The 16,217-nt window shown below is 36.6% G+C and overlaps 2 protein-coding genes across 2 annotated transcripts; one reads left to right on the top strand and one right to left on the bottom strand.

The window, feature by feature from the left end:
- Window positions 1-2,395: 2,395 nt before the first annotated feature.
- Window positions 2,396-5,397, bottom strand: pnhd (pinhead). The gene is made up of 8 exons (XM_055228245.1): window positions 5,349-5,397; window positions 4,957-5,052; window positions 4,640-4,773; window positions 3,995-4,251; window positions 3,831-3,846; window positions 3,457-3,636; window positions 2,805-2,863; window positions 2,396-2,563 (listed from the first exon to the last, which is right to left on the bottom strand). The coding sequence occupies exons 1-8, from the start codon at window positions 5,395-5,397 to the stop codon at window positions 2,413-2,415; spliced, it is 942 nt and encodes a 313-aa protein (XP_055084220.1). The 3' UTR covers window positions 2,396-2,412.
- A 2,071-nt stretch (window positions 5,398-7,468) lies between these two features.
- On the top strand, window positions 7,469-12,458 carry LOC117385410 (serine/threonine-protein kinase NIM1-like). The gene is made up of 4 exons (XM_033982704.2): window positions 7,469-7,562; window positions 8,414-8,704; window positions 9,659-9,927; window positions 11,712-12,458. The coding sequence occupies exons 1-4, from the start codon at window positions 7,493-7,495 to the stop codon at window positions 12,456-12,458; spliced, it is 1,377 nt and encodes a 458-aa protein (XP_033838595.1). The 5' UTR covers window positions 7,469-7,492.
- Window positions 12,459-16,217: the final 3,759 nt, after the last annotated feature.

Raw genomic sequence — 16,217 nt, 5'->3', positions numbered from 1 at the left:
TGGAGTGACCACCGACTCAAAATGCTCCACTTTTTATATCAAATGGGGATGGTGGGTCCTCAATGGGCCCAGAGCCTTTGGTAAACAGCAGTAAAGATGCTATTTGGTCGCAAATGTAAATCACCAATCAGCGAATGTAAAGGAGCTAATGGCGGTGTTAGCAAAAGGTGTGAAGCCCGTGTACTCAAGGCCCTTTGACCCCCACGTCTGGAAATAACGACTCCATTCAATAAGAATCAAGTGTAGAGCAGAAATGTTTACTTGCACATGATTGGGGACATCCTTACACAAAATGATTTTTAATTTATTGGAAAATACTCCAAAATTGACCGTGGTATGTCCTAGTTTTAGTGCAGAGGAAGTGGGCGCTCAGTGGGACGTTAACTGCTCCTGAATGAACCCATTAAATTAAAATAATGGAAACACCGACAAAGGTGAAACCAATTACGACAAAGAAAAGTCTGGTGTCAACGTCTACACTTTCGGATTTGCATATGTGCTTGTGCAATTACAGCTGGATAATCATCAGATTTGACGTAAACTTGTGTCCAGATCCCCTCACACTGTGCCAGTGCTCCTGTGTGTGTCATTATAGCACATCATGTATATTACGGACTCAAATACTTAACATATATTGTCACAGAGCTATGCAACATATACAGCAACATGTGAAGACAAATCCAGTTGGTATTTATTACAAGACGCGTGTTATTGTCCGTGTGAAAGTCAAACTGAGACTAAAGGATAGTTTGTTCCGTCGCTTGAGAGATCAGAGTGAGTTTGTAGTGGACCATAAAAACAGATCATAGACTTTGTGTTGTTCACATAACACAAGAAACACAGCCTTGTTGTTTCGCACGTTCATATCAAAAGGAGAATATACGAACGACTTGCACGTGTGTTGTTTCAAAGGACCAGAAACGATTCAAGCCTGAACTGTTTTATGTCAACGTCTACACGTGATTTTACAAAGACACATCTGTGAGGACGGAAAGCCAAACAGTGTTATCTGTTATTTTTATATATGATTAATGAAGATGCTTTAAAATAATAATAATAATAATAATAATAATAATAATAATAATAATAATAATAATAATAATAATAATAATAATAAATTAATTAAAATAAAGTTAGTTTTACTAAACTTGACATTCAGAAGATGATACTAATTATCATAAATCTACACCACCAACCTGTTTATATAACTGTATATGTACATTCTTTTTTTCCTTTTTTTCATTTTAGTTATGTTTATTGCATATATAAACTCTAAACTGAGTTGCTCTCCATCTCCACAAACCTGACTCTTATTTTGCCAGAGGAGGGCCTCATGTTGTTCCTAGTTTAGTCTTTATTTGAAGGGACAATGTACAGAGACATTAAGCTCATAAAAGCGATTTGAGTGCCTAAAGTGCTTTGAGTGCCTTGAAGGTGGAAAAGTGCTGTATAAAATGTGACCTTTTACTATAAAAACAGAGACGTTCTGCACCAGATTATAGCTAAATAGCTAGTTTTCACATGCAGTCCCTATAGTTCTTTTGGTTATAATCTTCCTCAGTATGGCATAAAACGTGCTTATGTCCATGGAGAATGTTCCAAAATTTAGCTTTCTATATCCCTGGAATCATGCAGGTGATGTGCCACCTCCAGAAAGTTACATAATGTACCTTTAAATATGTAACATTAAATATTGGGATTGAGATCAAATTGTATAGCCTGTTAAACTTGCAAACTAAATTCAGCTAGATCTGTCACTATTGAACTTCTGATCCAAGAATTGTCATGGACCAAGTTATCACTTTTATGTGTTCACCAAAGCCACTAACACTGGCCCACAGCCTCCATCAGCACTGCTCTGCCTGTGTGTATGTACACATTTCCTTTTTAACCTGAATGTACGAAAGGCGTGTGCTATTTAGCACTACTTTTAATACTTTTAATACTTTCTTACATCAAAAGAAAAAATATTGGTCTTTTTTTCTGGTTTATTAAATCGAATAGTTTATTGATTTGTTATTATTAACTCCTCTTGGGAGCTTGACTAATGTGTTTATGTAATAATTCTGGATAAAATGTGGATGTCATATGTGACAGTTTGTTTGAGCCACTGTGTATTTCCTTGTCTTGATAAAGCTGCTTTGTTGATGTAAAGGATTTACGTGATAGATACTGGTCTTTGGTTTACTGACAAATCTTATGTATTATATGTATGTATTAAAAAATAAAAAGAGAAGAGGAAGTAATGTACTATAATTTTATTTACAAAATACTCTTTTTACATATATTACATATAATACAATAGTAATTTAGACAAGTTTTATAAAGTGTGGAGGGACAAGTGGTCTGCAGCCACATTCTCTGTTCAGTCTTTGTACAGTACATTGAGGGGTTTTGGTCCATGTTCAGGGTTTACTCTTGGCACAGACAGGAGCTTATGGAGAGCACTGTGCGCATCTGTCCATACTGGTTCATGAAGCTGTGACTCTCGTATTCCTGAGGCACACACGAGCTCAACTGACGCTCTGCCCACAAGTGACAGATTGCAGGATCCGATGGACTTCTGTAACACAGAATAGCATATTTAATACAATGTCAATACATCCTGCCTCATGATTACACCAGGTAAATGTAATGTATAATATGTAAATATAAAAGGCATGTGTCTTTACATTTAAAGCTGTGTTTGTCTAAAGGGCCATAAAATGGACATTTGGTCAATAAGGATCAACACTGTTGAAGGTGTCGAGAATGGCGGGTAACTGTGATGAGACTTGGGGGACGGTGCTCTGTCTGTTACTTACCTGAGAAGACAGCGGTTTCCTGAAGAGCAGCCTCCCAAACATCTGCCTACATCTATTTCCTGAAACATTTGCAAAACAGAGAAAGTGCAATGAGCTCAGCAGGTCACAAATATTTATCTAATTTAGAGCAGCCAGCTGCCCTGAAACCACCATTTGTTTTCATATCATACATGACTCAACTCTTTAGGACTTTTGTTTATTCAGAGCCATACATAATACCAATGCACTATTTATTACTCTAGTTTATCTTGAACTGGGTTTATGATATAGTCACTTCATAAGTTAAATATGAATAGGGGTCTGTGTCACTAGACAGACCCTTACTGTGTTGTGTGTATTGGGGTGCGTGGACTGCCCTGCGCATCATAAAGGCTGGGCCAGACTGTGCGGTGCCAGACTGCTCAGTGAATGCTGTGATTAAGTGGTGTCTTCCACAAAAGTGTTCAATGAATAAAGACACTTAATTACAGTCTGCCCCCAGCTGAGCCCACTTCCTCTCAGCTCTGCACAAAAGCAGGTGTGAAAGTCACAATTTAAATGACCCCAGTGCTAACTAAGCCATGCTCATCAGGCACCCCTGCATGAGTCAAGCTATTAAAATATTTCTATTATGAAGGTTAAATATGATGGACTGTGGTATTGAGGTACACACCTTGAGCCTCTCCTCTTTGACCCCGTCCTTGTGCTGCACAGTCTCGTAGTAATACTCCACATGAGCGACTCTGTAGCAGCTTTCCTTCAGCTCACATGCCTCCACTGTCTGAATCACCTCCACTTTGTTTGGTGTCTCCACCAGTGCAGAGTCAAACTGAGTGGGGACGCAGGAGAAGCCCTCTGTGGACCAACAGTAGCTCAGGTTATTTTAAATTCAGATCAGTGAGGTTAAACCAAAACTAAAATGATTTCACATATTGATGCATGATTTGAAACCAACCTCTACTACATTACATTATATAATCTCAATTGTATATAATCGTTGATAATTAATGATAAATAAGTATGGGCCCTTATTTTGTATGGTGGGACTGTATTGGTGGTAGGTCTTTGATGCCTTTTATCCCTGTTTGGAGGCTGTCCTGTAGTTTACTGCTGTCCATGTAACCACACCTGGCAGCACGTATTTATACTTGTTTTGTTTGTGACATTTTTACTGTAGGTGTAAAGGAGGCTCACCTGGCGCGCCTTTGGACCTGGAGCACCGTCCCACGTCAATGACACTTTCATACGGAGTCTCTGCGTAGTAAGTCCTGAGCGCGGGGACGCGCAGGCACTGCGTCAGTTTGACCTCACAGTGGCAGTCCTCGATGACCTCCACCTCCCGCGGACCCTCGAACAGCAGCACCCGCTCCACGCGCATCCCCGTGGGCTCGCACACCTGCTCCAGGCCGCACGAGGGCAGCTGCTTCTGCTCCGGGATGTACGGGACAGCAGCCACGCGCGTCCTCTGCTGCAAGTAAATACAATCAGTCAGATTTAAGTGCATGTTTATAGCGCAGACACGGTCAAATAGACGTAAAAGTATGCTAGAATATCAGTGAATACAGTATATTTTTACATATATTTATTTATTTATTTATTTATTTATTTATTTATTTATTTATTTATTTATTTATTTATTTATTTATTTATTTATTTATTTATTTATTTATTTATTTATTTATTTATTTATTTATTTATTTACAAAATGTAATTAAAATCACCTAGTAAACAAACTAAAACGATACGCACGATTTCAAACATTTTGTTGTGCTCGACAAAATTCACACCCCGGTGTAATAATTTTTACAGCTCTATGGCGTCCCCTTGTGGTGTTAGGAGGTAGTACATGCCCTGACCTTTTTGCTCCTGATGAAGTCCAGCATGGACGGGTGTTTGGAGTCCCTCTGAGGCGCGTCATTGGCCCGGAGAGCTCCTCCACAGTGCGGTCTGCACGTGCCCACGTCCACGTTCACAGGAGCCCCGGAAATGTCTGAGGAAACACAGAAGAGAAAATGAATACAGTGTTTCTGACTAAATTCAAGGGTTGTCCAAAACAGGGGGCACGGAGCCAGTATATCTTAGGACTAAATAGTATAATGCATTTACTTTCCAAATCTACTAGTATGAAGTATCCTATCCCATATAAATGTCTCACAAATAGTGACTAATTTACCTTGACCAATGTAAACAAAGTGGCTCTGTCTCTTGCAGCAGATTCTCTGAGTGAACAGGTTTCTGTGGTCAAGGTGTTTACTCCATACTCCGGGCACTGGAGGACAACACAATGGAAGGCATTTTATTAACACACAGCTGTAAGTAAACATACACACACCAACATAAACACAAGTTATAATTACTGATGGTTCATGCTATCATGCTATTAGAAGTGATTTAAGCAATATGAGATGTTAGTCAAAAAATAAGTGCCTAACAAATGCTGTAGCCCACAGGATACACGTGGGACCACAGGCTAAAATGCATGATAATGTTATCTCAAATGGATATTATTAAGTTCACCCTGTCTAAACAGACTTTATGTATATCCCAGAGCACAGCAGTACTTACAGGTGATGTAGAGAGCAGACAGGAGCAGACAGATCCAGACTGGGTCCATGCTGTAAATCCTGGTTTCGTTCTGGGTTTGTCCTGAGTCCTGAGTTTGAGCTAGACCTGAGTGTGACTGTGGTCCTCTGAGGACAGGGATATTTATATGGGATCAGCTTCAGGCCTGATGTCTCTGGAAGTGGTGAGAAGGATAATCAAATTTCCATGTTGAATACCATTTAGAGGAGACAGCACTTCAAAGGCTCTGTAGCTCCGAGCAAAATGAGGCTGGAGCAGCTCGGGGCCATTAACGTGTCACATTCTCAGCATTAATCATCTTTTATCTCAGGGGGACGGTGTTTAGCACCTCCACTAAAACAAGACAACAATAACAGCAGAGAGCCAGCACAGCGCGGGAGAAGAGAGCAGCACCTCTCTGTTTATTCTACTGGGGACAAATGGCCACAGCTCAGCAATGTTCAGCAAGGCTTTTACTTTCTTTAGTTGCAAACAGTGAAATGGATGATTTTTACATTAAACTTAGTTGTGCTTTATCTGGGATGCTATTTGAAATAATTGTGAAAATATATGTGAACAGAGACAGTTTTCTCATGAGTTAGGCCAATAGAACGATCTAGAGAAAATCAATTTGCCTCTATTACTGAAAGATATTGGAAAAAATCTGTCCAAATCAAAGCAGTTGTTGATTGCTGGTTCTGTCATTTGCATGTTTGTGTTTGAAGTGTTAATGTGATCCTCATTTTCCCTGGATTAGGAGGATCATTGTTCAGACGGTCGTCAGCCTCAGGCTGCACTCTTTCATCAAGGTGTGACCTCTCCAGTTTCTATAGCTGATCCCTGATCCTTTAACATAGCCAAAACAAATCTTTTCAAATGTCAGGTTTACTCTCAATATTTTGGGTAATCTGATTAGGGAAATGTTACTGATGGAGAATCGTGTTATTTTAAAACCATTATTAGTGAAACTGTAGACAGATTATAGGTGATTATAGATGATTAGTTTCTTTCTTCCAATGTTTGTGTTTCTGTTCCATTAGTAACCATTAATGTTTCTATTTCATCCTATAACTTCTACTATTATATCTTTATCTCTAGCTAGTTTCTTCCTTTTAAGGATTAATAGTTCTTGATAACACTAACTTTAAACAACCCCATTTAAATCCACTATACAGCTCTGGCAGTGGTGCACATGTCCATGTGATCATGTTAATCTCTGTATTAGACTTAGTGGGCCATGGAGCTTATGAATGATGAGACCATAGACAATCCCTCATGGTGCTCGGTAGGGCAGTTGTGGTACAGACACAGAGTCTAGCCCCTGAGAGCTGTCTGTCTCTGCTCTGTCTGGGTCAGTCTGAGTGGGCGGGACGTCTCCTCTGGCCTCCTGTGCACCAGACACTACACTTCACTGCAGTCATTACAGGTGGCACAGTTTAGACTGTTAAGATGTAGATTGTCAATGTCATTGCACTTTTGTAATTTAGTGCTACAACTACAGTGAGATATGATTCTGGACCTACCAAACCTAAACTCATTGACTTTATCTTAAATCAAATGTGGCACACTTTTATAATTTGGGGAATACTTTACTTTAAAATATTATTATGCACAACGTAATTTACAAAACATACCTCAACAAATGGAAATGTGTGTTCAATTGTAGAATGTATTTAATTAGTAAACTATTTATTTATTTATCGATGAAATCTGCAATATCAGATTAATGCATGCATTTTATTGACCAATGTGAAATATGAATTATATCCAAACTAATGCTTACAATAAATACATCTCAAGCTCTTCTAGTTTGTATAAAGGAATCTGGTGAAAACATAGACTGAGTCATGCAGAAATAATGCTATCTCATCATATGTAGTTTCTCAGTGTTAAGCCCACTGACCCTTTTTGTGATGATCCTGTCATGATCCTAATCTGCTGTTTCAGGGAGGAGTCCACCACTCCAGAATCACAGCCAGGATTATCTCAGCCCTGAGACCAGACCGGGAGAGAGCCACCTCACATCTGGACCAATACTGGAGGAATACTCATTTATGCATCTGCTTTTAAAGACTTTTAGAGACAATTTAGTTTTTTTTATTATTGAAATCCAGTGCAAGCAGCAACAATAAGACTACCTAGGAATCATGTATTTAAAAAGCAGACATAATGTTGTCAACACTGAAAAGGCAAAGAGGACCATCAGAGGCAAAACATGTAAGTATTCAGTGTCAGTGTTTTTTTTACCAAAAGCTATTTCAAACCATACATTTAAAGATGTAACCACAAAATATATCTATTTGCTGATTTTATACCCAAATGTTAATATAGCACAGGTATTACTATTCCACAATGACAAATCAAATTACCGGTATATCTAATTTTAATGGCATGCAATACCTCTCAAATACAATTTGAAATACATTGGATGCCCATAGAACATAACACAAATATAAGGTAAGGTATACTTCATTGTCCACATCGGAAAGTTTGTCCTCTGCATTTGACCCGTCCTCCAATGCTGCAAGGGCATCTCCACAGCTGGAGCATCTCCATGACATTGTTGGTATGTTTGGTCAGGACCACCTTAGCTGGAGAATCGTACTTATGATGCATGTTTAGGGTTAATGGGGAAAACTGGAGTCCCCAAAGGAAACCCTCCCAGACACAGGGAGAACATGCAAACTTCATATGGCAACAATCCTCCGCCGCCATAGCAATTAAGCAAATATTATATGTCTTTTAAATGGGGAAAAGTCCTCATAAATCAAAATGATTAGCTTGAAACCCATGAATTGCAGCATTCCTCAATTAAAAACACATCATGAAACTTTCTTTTCCAGCCCTCTTATCCGGTCGCAACTTTTTAGATGCTTTCCTCATTCAAAATGAGATTTAGTTGTCATAAAATGTAAATGAAATTAACATTAAAAAAAACAAAAGATTTACTTTAATATCCTTTTTAGTGAACTACAAAGAAAAGTGCAAGTAGAGACAGCAATAGTTTTCCAACCTTTCTTGAATTATTGACTTGACTAGGATTTGACATTAATTTCTTCTTATTTCAGGGGCTCATCTCAAACCTCCTCCATGCCAAGACAGCATTTTCTGCGAGAACTCTACAAAACTGAGAAGAGAAAAATCCCAATCCTTTAATCGGGTCAGTGGAGGCGAGGAGGAAGAGGAGGATGCCCTGCGCTCCACAGTCTTCGGACAGGCCTGTTACGAGCTGAAGCACAATGAGAGGGTCATGGAGGAGGTGACCTTTGGGCGCCGCGTGGGACTGTACGAGCTCAGAGGAGAGATTGGATCTGGGAACTTCTCTTCTGTCAGACTGGGCGTGCACGTGGTGACCAAAGGTGAGAGCAAATACCCTTTTTCATGTTTATATATATATATATTACTTGAGTAACTTTTTGAGTAACTTTTTGAAGTACTCCTCTGACAACATACTTTTACTTGCTTGAGTGCAATTTTGGTTATCTGTTTTCTCTTCTTATCTAATCAATGTATATGTTTCTCTGCTTAGAAACTTGTATGTTGGTTCTAACTAATGTTTTAAGTATAGTCTTGTATTTATTTAAGAAACATTTGAGACAACCCCATATTGTAAACACTCCGAGTCAGCTGTCAGTCTTAATTAAGTGGCTGAGTAAACTGGAAAAAATAAAAAGAAATGACGATTATAATCTGGACAGGCCCCCAAATAGTTTAGATTTGCTTTGATAATACACACACCTTTAAAATTGGGTGTATATTAAGGTTCATTGACATCTATATGACATCTATATGATAGACATAATCCAGTCTGGGTCACTGCACGTGCCGGACTGAAGAGGAGCTAATCCCTTTTATAAACATTACATGTCCATTCACTTTGTCTCCACTGCCCATATAGCAGACTTAAATAGTTTTATATTAACACATAATCCCACTATAATTAATGTATTAAGGGTACATTTGTATTTACTATAGACTGTGTAACTTGTCTGCTGATTTTATTGTCATTGAGCACTGTAATCTCTTCTAATAACAAACACATTTAGTTGCAGGCACTAGTAAATACAATTATTATTAGTACATGTGTTGAAATTAAATTTTAATTATGAAAATATCTACCTTTAGTAGCAAATTATTAGGTCCCAACTTTTTGACAGATCTTGTCAAAAAGTTGGGACAATAATATTTTTTTTTTAATGGCAGGATGATTTTGTCACGTCAAATTGACCCATAATTATACAAGATGCATGTCTGCAAGCACAATTTTCTTTTGGACTATTTTTATAATTTGTTTTGTTATATATATTCCATAGAGAGAGTGGCAGTAAAGATCCTTGACAAGTCTCGCCTGGATAAGAAGTCACATGGCTTTTTTGACTCCGAGATCTCTTGTATGGAGAAACTGTCCCACCCGAACATTGTGCGTTTGTATGAAGTCCTGGACACCTTTAAGAGGCTGTATCTGGTGATGGAGTACGCCAGTGGAGGAGAGCTGTTCTCCCGCATCAACACCAGGGGGCGCCTCTCAGATCTTGAGAGCAAACTGGTGTTCTCACAAGTCATCTCTGCGCTCAAACACATGGTAAAGTAACAGGGATTGTGAAGGCAAATCTAGCGGTTAGTTATCAGTGTGTAATTTATGACCAAGAATGTTTACCAGAAAAACCTTTCGGCTTACATTTTTTTCTTTTATTTCTCTTTTTCATTGTCCAATATCACAACAGCAGTCACCTCAAAACGGTTCTGTTTAGCTGTGCATATGACTGAAAGGTTTTTATTCTGCACTCTTCTCCTTTAATGGTAATTTTATGATGACAAAAGAAACATGGACTGATGGACTTTTATTAGACATAGTAAAGTGACAGGAAAGTATTTGAGAAGTGACAGGAAAGTTTTTTTGTAAAGTAATGGGAAAGTTCTTAAACTGAGCAAGACAGTGTTTAAAGAGTGCAAGAGAGAGTTTTTAAAGGGTGCAAACGAGTGGGTGAGAGAGTTGCAGATTGGGTGATTATTTATGTTTTGATTTGTGTGATTTTAATGTCTTTCTTATTCTGTAAAGCACTTTGAATTACCTTGTGTCTGAATTGTGCTATACAAATAAACTTGCCTTGCCTTGCCTTCATAAAATATGCATTGTAGTTTTCATGGTCATATAAATTCTATATTGGATAGTCATTAGTAGTTACTTTTTTCAACTTTTTCTCTCTAGCTATTTTACCATAGAGAGACAATAAGTGCTGTGTGTACTAAATCTGTCAGTGCACATATGTGAACATTTGAGGCCCATATATGCATCTGACATGGTTCACTTTGAAAATAGGTGTAATTTATGATCGTGTAAGTCTAGTTTCAACTGACTATAGGAGAATGACATGACGTTATGTTATGACAGAAATAATATTTTTCTGTTGATATGTTTTAATCTCAATGTAAAATCTATGTAGTTAGTCATGGTACCTCAGTAATACTATATTAAGTTATTCAGTATATGTGGGAGACCCTTAAGCGTAAGTAAGTAAACTTTATTTATATAGCACCTTTCACAGAAAAATCACAAAGTGCTTTACAGAGTGCAAATAAAAATAGATAAAACAACAACAATAAATGTTCAACAGATAAAATAAGACAAAGAGTAGTAAATTAACTAAAAGCTTGTCTGAATAACAGTGTCTTCAGCTGCTTTTTAAAGGAGTCAACAGAGTCAGCCACACCTTGGCACCGTAATAACCGTGGGATAAATTTCTGTCAGTAAGAATTAGTGATAACGAGCTTTGAAAGTGTGTAGTAAATGAATAATACACTGTAAGCGCTTTGGGTGTCTTGAAATTGAAATAATAATCATAATGATGATAATAATCATAATGATGATAATAATAATGATGATGATAATAATAATAATAATAATAATAATAATAATAATAATAATAATAATAATAATAATAATAATAATTATTATTATTATTATTATTATTATTATTATTATTATTATTATTATTAAAAGGAACTTGGTTATTTAATTATGCAATAATTCACATGAACTACTTGAACTTTTTTCTTGTATTTTTTGGTCACAGGTTTTCAACACATTTTATATACTGTTCATTATTTATTTATTTTTTTTATTTGTTTGTTTATTTGTTTATTTATTTATTGTGATTTGCAAAGTTGGGTAACTAATACACAATTTTAATATGCTGTACTCCCCATTGTTGCTAGCAGAGGGGTACAATTATTCAGTCCAAACATCTCCAAATGACAATAACACATTTTCCACTCATATTATTTTAAGTTCTACTAATTATTAATACAAAAAAAAGTACAATTACATGTAGTAGCACTAACCTTCATCCCACGCTTTCTCCACAGCATGATAACAACATCGTCCATAGAGACTTGAAGGCAGAAAACGTGTTCTACACCAGCACCTACTGCATCAAAGTGGGCGACTTCGGCCTGAGCTGCGAGTGCTGCCCATCTGACCTCCTCCGCTCCTCCTGTGGCTCTCCTCCGTACGCTGCCCCCGAGTTATTTAAAAACCGAGCTTTCAATGGCCAATCTGCGGATCTGTGGGCTCTGGGTGTACTTCTATACTTCATGGTTACTGGGACTATGCCATTCAAAGCTACTGACACGAGCAGGTTGAGAAAATGCATTTTACTGGGTGCCTATACTATACCATCACATGTGCCACAATCATGCAAGGATGTCATACAAGGGCTACTAAAACAACTACCAAGTGACCGAATAAGTTTACCTCTAATCTTGGCTAGTGAATGGTTGAAAGGCATCGAATATCCACATGCCTACCCAGCTGTTTGCCCTACCCCTTTAAATCTGTATAATGCTAACTATCTCCTTAGTGCCGACGAAATGAATGTCAAAACTGCATTGGAAGCTCTAGGTGTGACTAAAGTGCATACGTTAAACAATAACTTGGATTTGCGGAGTCCTATTACCGGGGTGTATAGGATTTTGTTGCATCGCGTTCAGAAAAGGAGCTCAGGGGAAACAGTGGGGTACAGTCATTGCGTCCAGGAGTCCAGGCCCAAGTGGAGAGCAGGGTCTGACAGTATGTTAAACAAGAAGCGCTCTGTTGTCTGTGAAGTTATGTAAACGATTCAAATGTATTTTACTATGATTGTTTATTTATTTAAAGGTGTACCATGTAACATTTTGGTGGAGGGTCTGCCATATGTTTGTCTCTATGGAGATGTGATTGCTTTGCCCACAATGTTCCACAGCATGGCATTAAATTTTATAGTCAATTTCAATAGAGACCAGGAGGTAACTCAACCAGACCAGAATTGAATTGAATTGAATTGAATTTATTTATTTATTTATTTATTTATTTATTTATTTATTTATTTATTTATTTATTTATTTATGTATTTATTTATTTATTTATTTATTTATTTATTTATTTATTTATTTATTTATTTATATTATAATATTTATTTATTCTTACTTAGGCATATTGTTGAAGTCACTGTTTTTACGTACGTTGCATCTGAGCAAATTTTCCTTATAAATGTACATTAAAATTCCCTGTATTTTTAGAGAGCACTTAATATAATCTTTGTATGCACTCAAGAGACCTCAAGTTACCTCAAGAGACAGTGAGACATTTATTAACTTGTGTAAAGAAACGCTATAGTAATTTGGCCCAATGATATACTCGCAGAATGGACTGATAGAGGACTGAACTATCAAACTTGTAATTACTGGATTTTAAACCAGGTCTAAAAAAGTCCAAAAGCTAATGTAGGTCAGATTTCTGTCAGCACTAAGTCATAGAAAATACACCTGAAATTCCCCAGAGCAAAACACCCTGGGGAGAAAAATGGAGATGGGCAAGATGGCTTCTGTCCAGTGGATGTTTGGGTTTGCCAGGTTGAAGAATATAAGCTAAAATTATTGTGACTGACCTAAACAAAGTAAAAACATCATTGCGTCTACTTTGTACTTCAAGTGTGGATTTGCACTTTTAAAAACTTTGTAATTAGTCATGTTCTTTTGTTGGAAAGATTACATTTAACCAAGGATGCTCATTTGTGACAGTCAGTGTTTAGATTCCTTTATGACCTGACATAGAACAAGTCCACCTAAGTATTATTTTACATTTGTGCGTGCTGTAGTTTCATTTTTAGGACTATTAGTTATATTATACATTTATACAATCTTTGATCACATTGATGGAATCAAATTCCATCAATATTTTACAAATAAGACCATATGAAATATTTAAAATAACTAAAATGGCCAATAAATCACAAAAAATGAATACATTACATATTTTACCCAAATGCTAAATGTGTATTGCAAATCGTAAATGTGAATTGCAAAAGCTGAATAAAAATACATAAATAATAACACATTTTTGGGTTGGTAAAAAGGTTAAAATCTGAATTTTAGAGGCCCCAAAATTTATAATAAAGGGATATACTGCAAAATACTACATACTATTTTCAGTGACTGATCTAGTGGTATTCTCTGACTGTGCCCGTACTGGTATATTTTAAATGGAGCAATGAAGTTGTTTTGATAAGATAATATTGAATTGGAAAATGCATGAATTTATAGATTAATACATTAATAAATAAATACATTGTAGATTTTCTTATCAAATAAAATGAAAAAACAAACAAAAAATATGGCCCTAGCCTGCAGTTTTTTTATAATCCTTGAAAAACCTTCTACAAAAATCTTACTGACACTGCTGATAAGATCCAAGACAAAACATTCAAACAATAAACAGATATTTTGTGATAACGCACAGTAAAAATGTATGCCAGTTCTGCCAAGTTATGTCTTTGTGAGCTATTTTACCTCTAATTTGCTAATTCTAATTTTCCATAACCTTTTCTCACTGCATACTTTGTGTTATTTTTCTGATAAAATCTTAAACAGTTTCTGCGTATGATGCCAAACACTGATTTATTTGTGTCCCAGCATGCAATAGTACTTTTACTGTCAGTCATGTTCTGTTTATATAACAACAGTAAGAAGACACCTGATCTCTACACTGGTGGTATTATAAGTGACACTTTTCTTATCTGACGTTAACTGTTGGTATAAGGTACCAGTCAAAATGGTGTTTTCTTATAATTATCACAAAGCTGTCTAATCTTATGCCAGCAGTTTTTGGCTGTGAGTGAATTAGAATGAAAGTGCTGTGCCCCTCCACTGGAAGTATTGATGTAGAGTAGGTTTTTTGTTTTTTTTTTATACTTACATAAAGTTAATGTTGCTTCAAAATATAATATGGTTGATGTAGATCACATGTGTCAAACTCAAGGCCCGCGGGCCAAATGTGGCCCTCCACATCATTTTATGTGACCCTCGACAGGGTAAATTAAAAGATATGATGGTCTTAAAATGTAATTTTATTAGGAGATACACAGTTACAGAGCGATATTTTTACATCTAGGCAAATGCATACTTGAATAAGTAATAAATACAGAAACAGTTAATTAACAAGTTAAAAAGTAGTTTGATTTATTTGTTTTATTCTGTGGTGTAAGTTGAGATAAGCCTAGTAGGTGACAAATACATTTTTCCTCACTTTAACCTGTTCCTAATCTAAAACAAACTCTAACCATAACCATTTCCCTAACCCTAACCTTAACCATAACCCATTTTCTAACTTAAAAAATAACCCTGTTCCTAAACTTCACCACTTCCATGAGCCAGTTGAACCAACCAATATTGCAGGGGAAAAAACCCATCTTCTGCCTCTCCTTCGAGACGATGCCTGAATGATTTTAAAAAAGAAAAAAAAAATCAGACAACTATCAGTCAAATAAGCAAATCATACAACCAAAATCTGTGGAAAATATGATGCACTGTGTAACATTTCTGGTAGAAGATTTACAGATTACTTGTTTCCATGCAGATGTTACTGCTTTGTTTTGTACGTTCCACAGTATGGCAATAAACTACTACTTCTACATTCTTACTATTCTTTCACTTGTACTTACACACTCCTCTTGATCACTTGTCTGGCCCCTCAAACGTGTTCAAACCTTTTCCAAATCCCCCCTGTGCTGTGTCTACTGTGTCAGTGCCATGAATATTACTACACAGTACTACAGTTTTGAGTGTGGAAGTCATCCATCTCTGAGACAGTACAGTTCAAACACGTTACATTAGTCATGCTGAGATCTTATCAGCTGCATGTCCCGGCAGTACTTTTTATGAATCACACTGAGATCAATAAGACTCTTCAAATACTGTTATCTGGAAATGTATGCCAAACCAGTCTGAGAACATTGCTTAAACAGTGATTAATAGAGTGTTAAAGAGTTGAAATTAAAAGTGCACTATGTAACCTTTCTGTTGGAGGGTCTGCCACATGCTTGTTTCCATGGAGATGTTATTATTGCCTGGAATGTTTCACAATACGACATTACATGTATCTATCTAAACATTGAAAAATATGTATTACTAAGAGATGGCTGCATCTCCGCAGATCTAATCAATCTGTAACTTAGCGTCACCTGTTTGTCTCCATATGGATAAGTTTAATTCAGCTGTGGAACACTGCAGTCAAAGCTATAACATCTTCACTGAAACAAGTATGTGGTGGACACTGCATCATAGCAGCAGCAGTGTGTGCATTTTAGTACCACTCACTCTGAAACTTTTTTTGTTTTATTTTTGGTTTCAAAATGAAAGATATTGCCAAAAAGGGATATTATGTGTGAGAGATTGAACATAAATCATTTTAACATCCTTGTCTGTCTGCAAGTTCTAGACTGGGTTCATAATGATGTCAAGCTGTTCCAATAACTGCCACTGTCAATAAAATGAGACAATGCTTCATTCTTAGCACTTTAAGATTTGTTTTTCAAATGTAAAATGCAATAAAAATAA

This window comes from Periophthalmus magnuspinnatus, chromosome 17 (assembly GCF_009829125.3).
Source record: "Periophthalmus magnuspinnatus isolate fPerMag1 chromosome 17, fPerMag1.2.pri, whole genome shotgun sequence".
In the NCBI taxonomy this organism is placed as follows: Eukaryota; Metazoa; Chordata; class Actinopteri; order Gobiiformes; family Gobiidae; genus Periophthalmus; species Periophthalmus magnuspinnatus.
The sequence above is the reverse complement of the archived record's forward strand: the minus strand, read 5'-3'. Positions and strand labels throughout refer to the sequence as shown.

Excerpts from the sequence above, each read along its gene's own strand:
- pnhd (XM_055228245.1), bottom strand. The coding sequence starts at position 5,397 with ATGGACCCAGTCTGGATCTGTCTGCTCCTGTCTGCTCTCTACATCACC. Across the intron at positions 5,053-5,348 it reads GTCTGCTCTCTACATCACCT|TGCCCGGAGTATGGAGTAAA; the intron begins GTAAGTACTGCT and ends GTTGTCCTCCAG. Across the intron at positions 2,864-3,456 it reads TCAAAGAGGAGAGGCTCAAG|GAAATAGATGTAGGCAGATG; the intron begins GTGTGTACCTCA and ends CAAATGTTTCAG.
- LOC117385410 (XM_033982704.2), top strand. The coding sequence starts at position 7,493 with ATGTATTTAAAAAGCAGACATAATGTTGTCAACACTGAAAAGGCAAAG. Across the intron at positions 8,705-9,658 it reads CGTGCACGTGGTGACCAAAG|AGAGAGTGGCAGTAAAGATC; the intron begins GTGAGAGCAAAT and ends TATATTCCATAG. Across the intron at positions 9,928-11,711 it reads TCTCTGCGCTCAAACACATG|CATGATAACAACATCGTCCA; the intron begins GTAAAGTAACAG and ends CTTTCTCCACAG.